Source organism: Mesocricetus auratus, unplaced genomic scaffold (genome assembly GCF_017639785.1).
Source record: "Mesocricetus auratus isolate SY011 unplaced genomic scaffold, BCM_Maur_2.0 Super-Scaffold_100007, whole genome shotgun sequence".
NCBI lineage: Eukaryota > Metazoa > Chordata > Mammalia > Rodentia > Cricetidae > Mesocricetus > Mesocricetus auratus.
In genome coordinates this window covers 10,838,082-10,850,395 of record NW_024429191.1, presented here as the reverse complement: position 1 = coordinate 10,850,395, position 12,314 = coordinate 10,838,082, and the positions used below count along the sequence as shown (strand labels likewise).

At 48.6% G+C, this 12,314-nt stretch overlaps 1 protein-coding gene and 1 long non-coding RNA gene across 5 annotated transcripts in view; one reads left to right on the top strand and one right to left on the bottom strand.

Annotated features, from left to right (window-relative positions):
• Positions 1–9,219: 9,219 nt before the first annotated feature.
• Positions 9,220–10,194, bottom strand: LOC121141271. The gene is made up of 2 exons (XR_005878139.1): positions 9,905–10,194; positions 9,220–9,687 (listed from the first exon to the last, which is right to left on the bottom strand). It is a non-coding gene; the product is annotated as an uncharacterized LOC121141271 (long non-coding RNA).
• A 240-nt stretch (positions 10,195–10,434) lies between these two features.
• Positions 10,435–12,314, top strand: part of Rab11fip3 (RAB11 family interacting protein 3) — a 75,793-nt gene continuing 73,913 nt past the window's right edge. For all 4 annotated transcript variants that reach the window (XM_040748379.1, XM_040748378.1, XM_040748377.1 and 1 more), the window contains exon 1: positions 10,435–11,911. In XM_040748379.1, coding sequence (XP_040604313.1) covers positions 10,547–11,911 — 1,365 coding nt within the window. In that variant the 5' untranslated portion in view covers positions 10,435–10,546. The remainder of the gene's footprint in view (positions 11,912–12,314) is intronic.

The following is a 12,314-nucleotide window of genomic DNA, read 5'->3' as shown; positions in this document are numbered from 1 at the left end:
ATACACTTTTTTTTTAATTTTGTTTTTTGAGACAGGGTTTCTCTGTGTAGCTTTTGGAGACTGTTCTGGAACTCACTCTGTAAACTAGGCTGACCTGGAACTCACAAAGATTGGCCTGCCTCTGCCTCCTGAGTGCTGGGATTAAAGGTGTTCACTACTACCACCCAGCTAAATTTTTTAAAGAGGCAGAAAGTGATGTGGAAGTCCTGTGTCAATAAAGCACTGCTGGCCAATAGGAATCTAGATAGGTGGGACTAGGAGTCCAGGAGGACTCTGGGAAGGAGAAACACAGAGAGTCAAGATGTAACGCCATGGGGTAGGAATCCCGGAACTATTTTCCGGTAAGAGACATACTTAGATTAACAATTATGGGGTAATTACTTAAGTCAGAGGTAGCCAGTAAGAAACAAGCAAGGCCAACAGCTTCATAATTAATATAGCCTCCTGTGTGTTTATTTGGAACTGATGCGGCTCTAGAACCAGGCTGGTGGGAAGGCTTCTCTCAAGGAAAAGGCTTCCCTTTACAAGAAAGAGTTAATCCCAGCACTTGGGAGGCAGAGGCAGGTGGATCTCTGTGAGTTCGAGGCCGGGCTGGTCCAACAGCCTCCAAAACAATACAGAGAAACCCTATCTCCTAAAAACCAGAAAAAAAAAAAAGAGGCAGAAAGAAATCTGAGCCAGTCTGGTCTATATACTGCCAGGACTACCTGCCACAGCCAGGACTATATAAAGAGACTTTGTCTCAAAAACAAAACAAACAAACAAAAAACCCACAAAACTTACATTTTTTTTTTTATTTTTGGTTTTTGGGACAGAGACTCCCTGTGTAGTCTTACCTTGTCTGGAACTGGCTATGTAGATCATGCTGGCAGCAAAGTCAGAAGCCCACCTGACTCTGCCTAATGACCCCCATAGGCTCCTATGTTTGAATACTTGGTCCTCAGTTGGTGGAACTGTTTGGGAAGTAGTAGGAGGTGTGGTCTTGTGGGAGGGCATGTGTCTCCCTGCCTCATTGTGGTGTCCCAAGATGCCTGCTGTCATGTTCCTTACCATGGTGGTCACAGAATCTAACCTTACGAAACTGTGAATCCCAAATTAAATACTTTCTTTTATAAGTTGCCTTGGCCATGGTTTACATGGTGTTTAACACAGCAATAAGAAAGTAAGACATGGGGCTGGAGAGATGGCTCAGAGGTTAAGAGCACTGCCTGCTCTTCCAGAGGTCCTGAGTTCAATTCCCAGCAACCACATGGTGGCTTACAACCATCTACAATTCAATCTGGTGTATATGTAATAAATAAATAAATCTTTAAAAAAAAGTAAGACACGTGTTTACCTTATTCTTTTTCTGTTTTATTTATGCCTACATTGAGAAAACTCATCTAAGTATTTGTTATAAATGTCTTTCTTCTTGGGGGATGGTGGGATGGATAGCTCAGTGGGTAAGAGTACTTGCCACCAAGCTTGACAATCTGTATTAAATTCTCATGACCCACATAGTGGAAGAAAAGAACTGACATCTGCAAATTGTCCTCTGACCTTCACACACACGGGATGACTGCACACATACACAGAACACACAAAATAAGTGTTATCTTAGACTGTCACTCATTAGGCAGAGTTAGGTCATTGTCATTCAAATCACCGAAATAACCTACGAGTTCCTTTTCCCATTGCTGTGAGAATTCCTCACAGAAACAATTTAAGGATGGGAAGACTTGGGGTTATGTTTTCAGAGGGTTTAGTCCAGGGTTGTTTGGTCCCATGCTCTTGGTAGAGCATAGTAGCAGCACAACAGGTTCTTAGCTCGTGGCAGATGGGAGTTGGGGGAAGACAGACATTCAGACAACACGCATCCATGCATGGGCCCACATACTCTTAAGAATCCACTCCTACAGCCTCCAAAGCCACAGAGAAACCCTGTCTCGAAAAACCAAAAAAAAAAAAAAAAAAAAAGAATCCACTCCTAATGCCCACATCTTTAAATTTCTAGAACATCCCAAAATAGTGCCATCTGCTGGGAACCTAGGCTTCAACACACAAAAATGTGGGCAACACTCATAGAGTTCAAGGCTAGCCTCCAATTTGTTATGTAGCCAAGGTTAGCCTTGTACTCTCCTGCTCCTTCTGCTTCTACCTCCCAAGCACTGAGATTACAGGAGGGAACTGCCATACTTATCACTTTTTTTTTGTGGTTCTAGAGACTGAACACAAGGTTTTGCAAATGTTACACAAGCACTGATCTCTATCTTTAGCCCTACCTCAGCCTAGTTCTTCATGTATCTTGATTTGCCCATTTATTCACTTAATATTCATTCTTTTCTAGGCACTGTTGATTTTGTTTTGTTTTTTGTTTTTCGAGACAGGGTTTCTCTGTATTGTTTTGGAGGCTCTCCTGGAACTTGCTGTATAGACCAGGCTGGCCTTGAACTCACAGAGATCCACCTACCTCTACCTTCCAAGTGCTGGGATTAAAGGCTTGTACCCCCAACGCCCGGCAGCACTGTTGATTTTTTAAAAATTACATCTGTTTATTTATGTGTGTATGGGTGTGTATGTATGTGTATCTGTATATGTGTACACATGTATATGTGTGTGTGTGCTTGTTCTATTGCTTGTATGTAGAGGTCAGAGGACAATTTGTGAGCTGGAGTGAAGCATGCTGTGAAGAGACACCATGACCATAGCAATTCATATTTATTTATTTATTCCATGTGTGTTTTACATTATACATCCTTTAAATTTTTTCAATATAATTTATTTGTATTTTATGTACATTGGTGTTTTGCCTGCACATATGTCCATGCGAGGGTGTTGGATCCCTGGAACCGGGATTATACACAGTTGTGAGTTGTCATGTGGGTGCTGGGAATTGAACCCAGGTCTGGAAGAGCAGCCAGTGATCTTAACTGCTGAGCCATCTCTCCAACCCCTTATATCATGTATCTTGATCCCATTCATTTCCCGTCACTTTGCATCCACCCTCTGCCCTGCACTGCGTCCCCATTAAAACAAAATTAAAGAGAAAAATGAAAAAAAATTAAAAAAAGGAAAAAATGACAAATCTCATCATGAAAACTGCAGCGTGACACAGTGAGTCATGCTGTAAGCTCCTTTGTCCATGCGTCTTGCAAGTGTTTGTTGCAGAGTCGTTGGTCTGGTGTGAGGCCTGTGGTTCCTGCTACACTATCAATGCAGGATCCTCACCAACTCCTCCTTGGGTATTCTGTTGTTGCCCTGTGTCGTAGAGACCCTGCAGTTATGGGTCTGCGGGTCAGCTTCCTCCTCATGTCCCAGCAGCTCATATATGGGGTGGATGTGGGGCAGGTCAAGTCATAACCCTGGGTCTGGGCCTGGGCAGCTGTAGGCTTGGTCTGCCAGATGAGAAATGGGGGCAGCTCTCGCATATTTACAACTTTGGAGCTGGCTCACCCATGCCTGCACTAATAGGGTCGGCTCTCCCACTGTTGCTCATGTGACCATGGGGCTGGCTCTCCCACCTGCCCCAAGCATTAATGGGGGGGCAATTCTCCCCTGCCCATGCTGCATGGCAACTCCTATAGAGGAAAGCATTTCATTGGGACTGGCTTTAGTCCATTATTGTCATGGCAGGTGGTGTGCAGGCAGACATGGTGCTGGAGAAGGAGCTGAGAGTTCTAATCTTGATCCACAGGCAGCAGAAACAACTGTGTATCCCACTGAGCATAGCTTGAGCAAAGGAGACCTCAAAGCCCACATCCACAGTGACACACTTACCCAACAAAGCCACACCTCCTAATAGTGCCACTCCCTAATAGGGACCATTTTCATTCAAGTCACCACAGCGGGTGTTCTTCTTCCACTGTGTGGATTCCAGGGACTGAATTTAAGTAGTAAAGCTTGCCAGCAAGATGTCTTAACCCTCTATGCCATCTTTGTAGGTGGACTTTTCTGTGTCCCAACAGTAAGCTCTGTCCCACCAGCCTGCTCCCAAATAACCACACAGAGACTTACTATTAATTAAAATGCTCAGCCGGTAGCACAGGCTTGTTAATAACGAGCTTTTGTTTCTTATCTACGCTTTTCAGCACAGCATGGTCGCCTCCTGCTTCCTCTGTGCCTCCCCGCAACTCCTCAGGACTCTGTCCACCCTTCTTCCCAGTGTCCTCTTAGTTTGGCTCTCTCACCTAACATCTTCCTGCCTAGCCATTGGCTACTCAGCTTTTTATTAAACCAATCAGAAGGCACCTTGGAAAAGATACATCTTCACATTGTACAAAACGATTATTCTATAACACATCTTGCTGGCCATTTTGGTTTTTGGTTCTTTAGCCCAGGCTGATCTTGAACTCTCTATGTAGTTGAGGATCTTGAATCTTTGATCCTCCTGTATCCACCTCCGAAGAGCTAGGATTACAGGTGTGCATCACTGTGCGCAGTGGGGCAGCTGATAATTTTATAGGCTATTTCAGTTTAGGCCTGCAAGGTGCCTTCTACTAATTCATTTCTCCCCACTTATTCATATGCCCCAGTGTTCATCCTTCCCACAGTGTCTTAGTCAGGGTTTCTACTGCTGTGATGAAACACCATGACCAAAAAGCAAGTTAGGGAGGAAAGGGTTTGTTTGGCTTACTCTTCCATCATTGGAGGTAGTCAGAACAGTAACTCAAGCAGGGCTTGAACTTAGAGGCGGCAGCTAATGGAGAGGCTATGGAGGGGAGTTGCTTCCTGGCTTGCCTGCTCTGGCTTGGATCATCCTACTTTCTTATAGATCCAAGAAGTCTCTTTTTTTTTTTTTTTTGGTTTTTCCTAGACAGGGTTTCTCTGTATTGTTTTGGCAACTATTGGTCCAGCCCGGCCTCGAACTCACAGAGATCCGCCTGCCTCTGCCTCCCGAGTGCTGGGATTATAGGCGTGCGCCACCACCTCCCAGCCAAGAAGTCTCATTTATCTATCAGTGAATAGCACTTACCCAAGACTCATTACTGGTCAAAATGCTGACAATAAATTACTTTTGAATGCTCAGCCCTAAATGGGACCTCTATACACCCCTCCAAAGTTCAAAAAATATTGCAGAAAGGGCAAAAGGAGTGTAAGAATAAGAGGATAGAGAGGAATGCTGCAGAAAGCTGTTTTCTGGACATGATGTGACTACTGTGCACACAGACTCATAGTGGTTGGATCACCTGCACACAGTTGGGCCCACCAACATTCCATCACGAATGGGCCAGGGAATTGTCAATTCCCACTGCTCCCTGAGGGACTATTGGTACTTAATGGAGGGAGAGAGAGAGAAGGGACTGTTTTTCAATGGTGTAGCCACTGGTAAACTACTCATGTTTTGATAAATAACCCCCTTTGTGGAAGAACTTTCTTCCAGTGGTGGTGGGGTCACCAGGCAACCTCTAACCCTATTCAGATCCCAATTTCAAACCGAAGCTGGATTCCACCAAAATTCACCATGGAGAATCAGTGAGTTTATTAGGCTTGCTTACAGAGCTTGGGTAAGAAGTTAGAGGCAAGAGTGAGGGTGATCCTAAAACAGCCATTCAGGAAGGTCTGCACCCAGCATGGAAGATGCTTTCCCCATGGCTGCACAGATGGAACTCCTTTTCCCCAGTCCTCCCCAGTCTATATACTTTACCCCACCCTAGATCTCAAAGCCAGTCCAATCAGGGAAGAACTGCTTCTAACTTGCTGAGGAATGTCTGAATAGGCAGGTATCCAGGCCTCCTTGTCTGTAAGAAAAGTCAACAACAGTCAGCAAGCCTAGCCATGATCTTTTGCAAGCAGACACAGATGGTTTTATGAAGATGACACTTGGTTTACACCTAGGACAAGACTGTACAAAAACTTAATTTTTTGTTGTTGTTGTTGTTTGTTTTGAATTCAGAGATCCTCCTGCCTCTGCCTCTTGAGGTTAAAAATGGGATTAAGCTGGGAGGCAGAGGCAGGAGGATCTCTGTGAGTTCGAAGCCAGTCTGGTCTACAAATAGAGTTCTAGGACAGTCAGAGTTTCACAGAGAAACCCTGTCTCGAAAAAAACCAAACAAACAAAAAATGGGATTAAATTTTGTGTCACCAAGTCTGGCTAATGCATTTTTTTTCTTTTTAAAGAAACAGCATCGCTGCCAGGCTCATGTCTGTATTCTCATCATCAGGATGCTGAGGCAGGAGAATCTTGAGTTGAAGGCCACCTAGGGATACATAATGAGTCCTATCTCTTTTAAACAGTGTTCATTATTATGATAGTTATGTGTGTGAATGATGTGTTTGTATGAGTACATGTCTGATGGCAAAATGTGGAGGTCAGAAGACTCTACTGGGTCAGTTCTCTTCTATCTCTACAAGGGTGCCAGGGGTTGAACTGATGTCATCAAGCTTGTATAGTGGGCACTTTAACTACTGAGCCAATGTCATCAGCCTGCGATATCATCTCTTAAAAGCAAAAAATACCAAGCCAGGTAGTGGTGATGCTGGGACTAAAGTCGTGCACCACCAATGCCCAGCTTCCCTGGAAGATTCTTTTTTTTTTTTGGTTTTTTGAGACAGGGTTTCTCTGTGGCTTTGGAGGCTGTCCTGGAACTAGCTCTGTAGACCAGGCTGGTCTTGAACTCACAGAGATCCGCCTGCCTCTGCCTCCCAAGTGCTGGGATTAAAGGCATGCGCCACCAACGCCCGGCCCCTGGAAGATTCTTTAAATATGAAATGCACAAGGGCTGGAGCGTGCACTGCTTTTGCAGGGGACCTGCAGTTCCCAGCACCCACACAAGGAACTCACAGCTGCTTGTAACTGCAGCTCTAAGGTGATCTCATACTTCCAGTCTTGTGTGTGTGTGTGTGTGTGTGTGTGTACTACACCGGTAGTTAAAAATAATAAAAGTAAGATTAAAGATTATGTACAGACTACATGACCTGGTCATCCTAGTAATGTCTCTGGGATGAGTGAAATTTGTGCTGTACTAGGTCTTTCTCCGAAGGGAGTTCCTGGTTTGGAATGGCAGTCATTGTGGAGAGTCTTTAGAGCAAAACACTTAGCTTTGGCAGCCCCAAAGGTCTTGGCCACCCTTGCAGATATGGCAATGACAGATGAATAGTGATTAAAAAAATCAGAAAGGGGAAGATTAATTTAATCTGTCCACAATGGGAGGAATAGAGAAAGAGGTTCAGTGATTCCACGGCCACCTTCCCGGTATTGATATGAACATTAGGTGTAAGGGAGGATGAATGGGTCAAGGGAAGAGGTGATCATAGCTAAACAGTCCTTTCAGGGTGTGGTCTGATTGATCAGTCTCATCACGCCAGGTCTTGGTGGCGCATGCCTTTATTCCCAGCACTCGGGAGGCAGAGGCAGGCGGATCTCTGTGAGTTCGAGACCAGCCTGGACTACAGAGTGAGACAGCCTCCAAAACAATACAGAGAAACCCTGTTTTGAAAAACAAAAAAACAAAACAACAAATAAAAAATCAAGTCTCTTCACTTGAGGGGAACAGTCTAGGACTCACGTGTCTCTGCTCCAGGGAGTGGCCTCACAGGCAGGGTTAGAGCGATGATTTATCTTTCTACCTCCAACTTGCCTGTGTGAGTAAAGAGCCGATGCCTTTTTCAGTAAAAGTGGCTGCTGCCGCTTCTCTTTTTCTTCTTTTTTGTTTTTTGTTTTGTGTCTGGCCCGAGATTGATGTCAACCCTTCTGCTTCAGTCCCATGTGTGTACAAGTGTGTGTGCCTGTGTTTGCGGAGGTCAGAACTTGACATCTTATAAGTGTCTAGTGTCCTCCTCAGTCACTCTCCACCTTATTTTGTGTGTATGTGTACATGTATGTGTGCATGTGTGTGAGATGTGTGTGGTATATGCACATGTGTGGACAGGTGTCTCTGTGCGTGGAGGCCAGAAGGCACCAGCTATCTTCTCTATTACTTTCTACCGTAGTTCCTGGAGGCAGGATATCCCTCCCTCCCTCCCTCCCTCCCTCCCTCCCTCCCTCCCTCCCTCCCTCCCTCCCTCCCTTCCCCTCTCTCTTTCTTTTCTCTCTCTCTCTCTCTCTCTCTCTCTCTCTCTCTCTCTCTCTCTCTCTCTCTCTCTCCTCCCTCCCCCTTCTTCTTTTGAGACAGGGTTTCTCTGTGTAGTCCTGGCTGTCCTGGAACTAGCTCTGTAGACCAGACTGGCCTTGAACTCACAGAGATCCACCTGCCTCTGCCTCCCAAGTGCTGGGTTAAGGTGTGTTGTGCTACTGCCTGGGTAAACTTGGTCTTTATGCTTGCACAACAGTTGCTCTTAACTACTGAGCCATTTCCCCATCTTATTTTTTGTTAAAATTTAAACATTAAATTTTTATTTTATGTGTGAGTGTTTGCCTGCTTATATATCTGTGTACTATGCATATGCCTGGTGTTGGAGTAGGCTAGTAGACAGAATTCAATCCCCTGGAACTGGAGTGACACATGGTTTGTGAGCTGCCACGTGGGTGCTAGGACCTGAACCTAGGTCCTCAGGAAGAGAAGACAGTGTTCTTAACCTGTGAGTCATCTGTCTAGTTCTCCACCTTATTTTTTGAGACAGTGTTTCACTGAACTTGGAGCTCCCAATCCAATTAGGTTGGCTAGTTGGCATGTCATAGAGACCCTCCTGCCTTTAGTGCTGGGATTGTAGGTACACACTCAACGTGTGTTCCAGATGGATGCTAGAATCTGAACTCAGGGCCTCATAATTCCAGGGTAGTCACTTTACTGACTGAACCATCTTCCCAGCCTCCACTTGCTGCTTTTAAACAGTCCCTTCACGCAGGGCGTTGGTGGCGCACGCCTTTAATCCCTGCACTCGGGAGGCAGAGGCAGGCGGATCTCTGTGAGTTCGAGACCAGCCTGGACTACCAAGCGAGTTCCAGGACAGCCTCCAAAGCCACAGAGAAACCCTGTCTCGAAAAACCAAAACAAAAAACAAAACAAAACAAACAAACAAACAAACAAAAAAACCCAGTCCCTTCACTTGGTCCAAGCAGGAATGGGCACATTCTCCATGCAGTGGTTCTACTTGGGCACACAAGCCATGGAAGCCATAAATATTTTTCTTAGCATTGGCACACACAGGAACACCTGCTCCTCAGAAAGCCAGCCTTGGGCCTGACTGAGAACACCAAAGACAGATGAATGCTTACCATGAATCCCTAAATAGAAAGGCTGACACTTGCGGGTACTTCCTCTGAGAATGTTAGCTGGCCAAAGGCAATTTCTAATTCTTGCATTAGATGGAAGTGAGTTTATTATTTGAATGCATTTTCCTTACAAAAGCATTCAGTTCTTACAAGAAAATGAGACTATAGTTTGGAGAGAGGACCGTATCACATTCCTTTTCCCAAAGCCAGCTGCACAAAGCCTCCTATCATGTGCTGGGAATTTTGCCATGGGGGATGACTCAATAGATTGTACACCTGGAAAAAGAGTTCAGTTTTTAGCTTTTGTCAAAAGTGCTTATGAAACCATACTTATCTATGGAGCCCACGAATGTAAAAATTGGTTCATACTTTCTCCTAGTTCTTACCCGGATGCACCTTATCGGATCCCATCTGGCCCAGTGTACTGCTCGGCACCCCTGACTGTGACCCTCTAATGACAAGGGCATTGGATGGCAAACTGGCGATCAGCATTGGATATCAAATTTAAAAACTTGTGTAGAGCAGGTGGGGTCAGTCAGCTTGAGATGCCTAAGTTCCTGTTTCAAAAGAACATCAAACAACAATTCAAAGGACAACAAAATCTGTGCCCCTCGCACTTCCACAGTGCGCTCCTGTGGAAGAATGTGTGAGCCCCTCAGATCCTAGCCTTGCCTGGAGTGATTTTGGGCAATTTCTCACCCGGCGAGGCGTCAGAGCGCTCCTATGCTTCTACTCGGTAGCCCTCCCATTAGTATTCTGTTCTGTGCTACCTACTTGTGAAGGAGTCACACAGGAGAGACTAGCGGCTTCTCTCGGTTATGGGCATGTTTGGTTTCCTGTTCAGCAGTAGTTTTCCAAAGCCGATCTCACGCGCCTTTTCCGCGAGGTCACGCTTCGCTCACTACACCTGCACAAACCACACTGAACTACCGAACAGGGGAGAGCATGGTCGCCCCTAAACTGCGCCCGCTTCGAACCCGCCTTTATAGAAACTGATGGGGGCGTGGCCAGGCTACATGACGTGCTGACGTCACGTGCGACGGAGGGCGGGCTGGCGCCGGCGTCGGCGTCCCTCACTGGGTCCCTTAGCTCTGGCACTCAGGCTTCATCCTTCACTGCCCGGCCGGTGCTCGTCTCCCACCGCCCGCTCCCTGCCGCCGGGTCCTCACATCATCCGGGCCGCGCCGCCGACATGGGCCCGCGCCAACCGCGCTGCGGGGCCGGGAGCCGCTAAGGCGCGGTGCGAAGATGGGCGAGGGCAGAGCAGGGCCCGAGCGCCAGCGCCAGCAGCCCGGGCGCCCCGCGCGCACCCGCCCGCGTCGCCGCGGGGATGCCCGCGCCCGCCGCCGCGCCCTGAGCGCCTTTGTCTGCCTCCCGCGCCGCTCGCATCATCCCTAGTTTAGCCGGCGCCGGATCATGGAGCTGAGCCAGCCGACCTCCCTGTCGGACCACGACGAGCCGGCGTCTGGGCCCCACCGCGGGGTCAAGGGGCCGGTGGGGCCCGACGCTCCTCGCGGCTGGTCAGATGAGCCCGAGGAACACGCCCAGCTTCAACGGTGGCCAGAGGGACCCAACGCGCCAATCTGCTGGCCCGAAGAGGTAGAGGAGCCTGACGCTCCTGGCCGCTGGGTCAAAGAGCCCAACGCCCCTCACTGCTGGTCTCAGGAGCCCGACGTATCCTGCCATTTGGCCAAGGAGCTGGAGGAACCTGACGCCCCTCGCTGCTGGTCTCAGGAGCCCGACGTATCCTGTCACTTGGTCAAGGAGCTGGAGGAACCCGACGCCCCTCGCTGCTGGCCTCAGGAGCCAGACGCACAGTGCCACTTGGTCAAGGAGCTGGAGGAACCCGACGCCCCTCGCTGCTGGTCCCAGGAGCCAGATGCACAGTGCCACTTGTCCAAGGAGCTGGAGGAACCCGACGCCCCTCGCTGCTGGCCCCAGGAGCCCGACGTACCGTGTCTCTTGGCCAAGGAGTGGGAGGAATCCGATTCACCGCGTCTCTTGGCAGAGGAACTGGGAGAGCCTGACGTCCTTCACTGCTGGCCCCAGAAGCCCGACGCACCGTGCTTCTTGGCTGTGGAGCTGGAAGAGCCTGACGGCCCTCACTGCTCTTCCCAGGAGGCGAACACAGGGTGTCTCTTGGCCAAGAAGCCGGAGGAGCCTGGCGCCCCTCACCTGTGGCCGGGGGAACCCGATGTACTGTGCCTCTTGGTCAAGGAAACGGAGGAACCCGGTGCACCTCGCTGCTGGCCCGAGGAGCCGGAGAAGCTCAATGAGCCCGAAGAGCCAGATACACCCCGCTCACCGTGTTTCTGGGGCAACGAACCAGAGGAGTCCGACGCATCTTGCTGTTGGTCGGAGGAGCCCCCGGTGCTGTGCCTCTGGCCGGAAGAGCAGAACGCAACGCGCTGCTGGCAGGAGGAGCCCGATGCACCCTGCTTCTGGCCAGAGGATGGAGAGGAACCCAAAGTTCCCTGTCTCCAGTTTAAAGAGCCAGAGAAGCCCAAAGTCCCGGGCAGCTGGCCGGAGGAACTGGAAGACTGCTGCGCTACGCGGGGCCTACCCCTAGAGCATTTGCCCTCCGAGAGCGAGCTGCTTCAGGCATGTCCCGGGCCACCCTCGGACCCAGGCCCGGCGTTGTCGCTGTCCAGCGAGCTCGGGACAGTCCAGGAGGAGGGTGCGCGCCTCAGGACGGTGTTCGACGCCTTGGATAGGGATGGGGATGGCTTCGTTCGCATCGAGGATTTCATACAGTTTGCCACTGTCTACGGGGCGGAGCAGGTAACAAACTGACTACGGTTCTGGTCGGGAGAGATGTTGCTGATTTCTGTTTAGGGTAGTTTTCCGGAATTCCCTCTTCCCTCTTAGAGGAAGGTATACCCACGAGTCAAGTGTCCCCTCCTCTAGCGTTATACTTGTTACTTATTTCCTAGAACCAGGAGCGGGACACCCTCTTCAGTGCCTCGTTCTACCACCCATGTTAGGACATCAGAGGCCAGACTTGTAGATGCCTCTTGATCAGAGTTAGTTAGCTTACTGTATGTGTTTCCCATTTGTTGTACTGGGTTTTGTTTGAGAGATAGTGCAATTAGCGGCCAGAAGTACCTAGGAATTAAAAATGGCTGGAGATGTAGATCAGTGGAAAAAACATTTGCTTCATTCCTGTGCCACATAAAGGATTTCT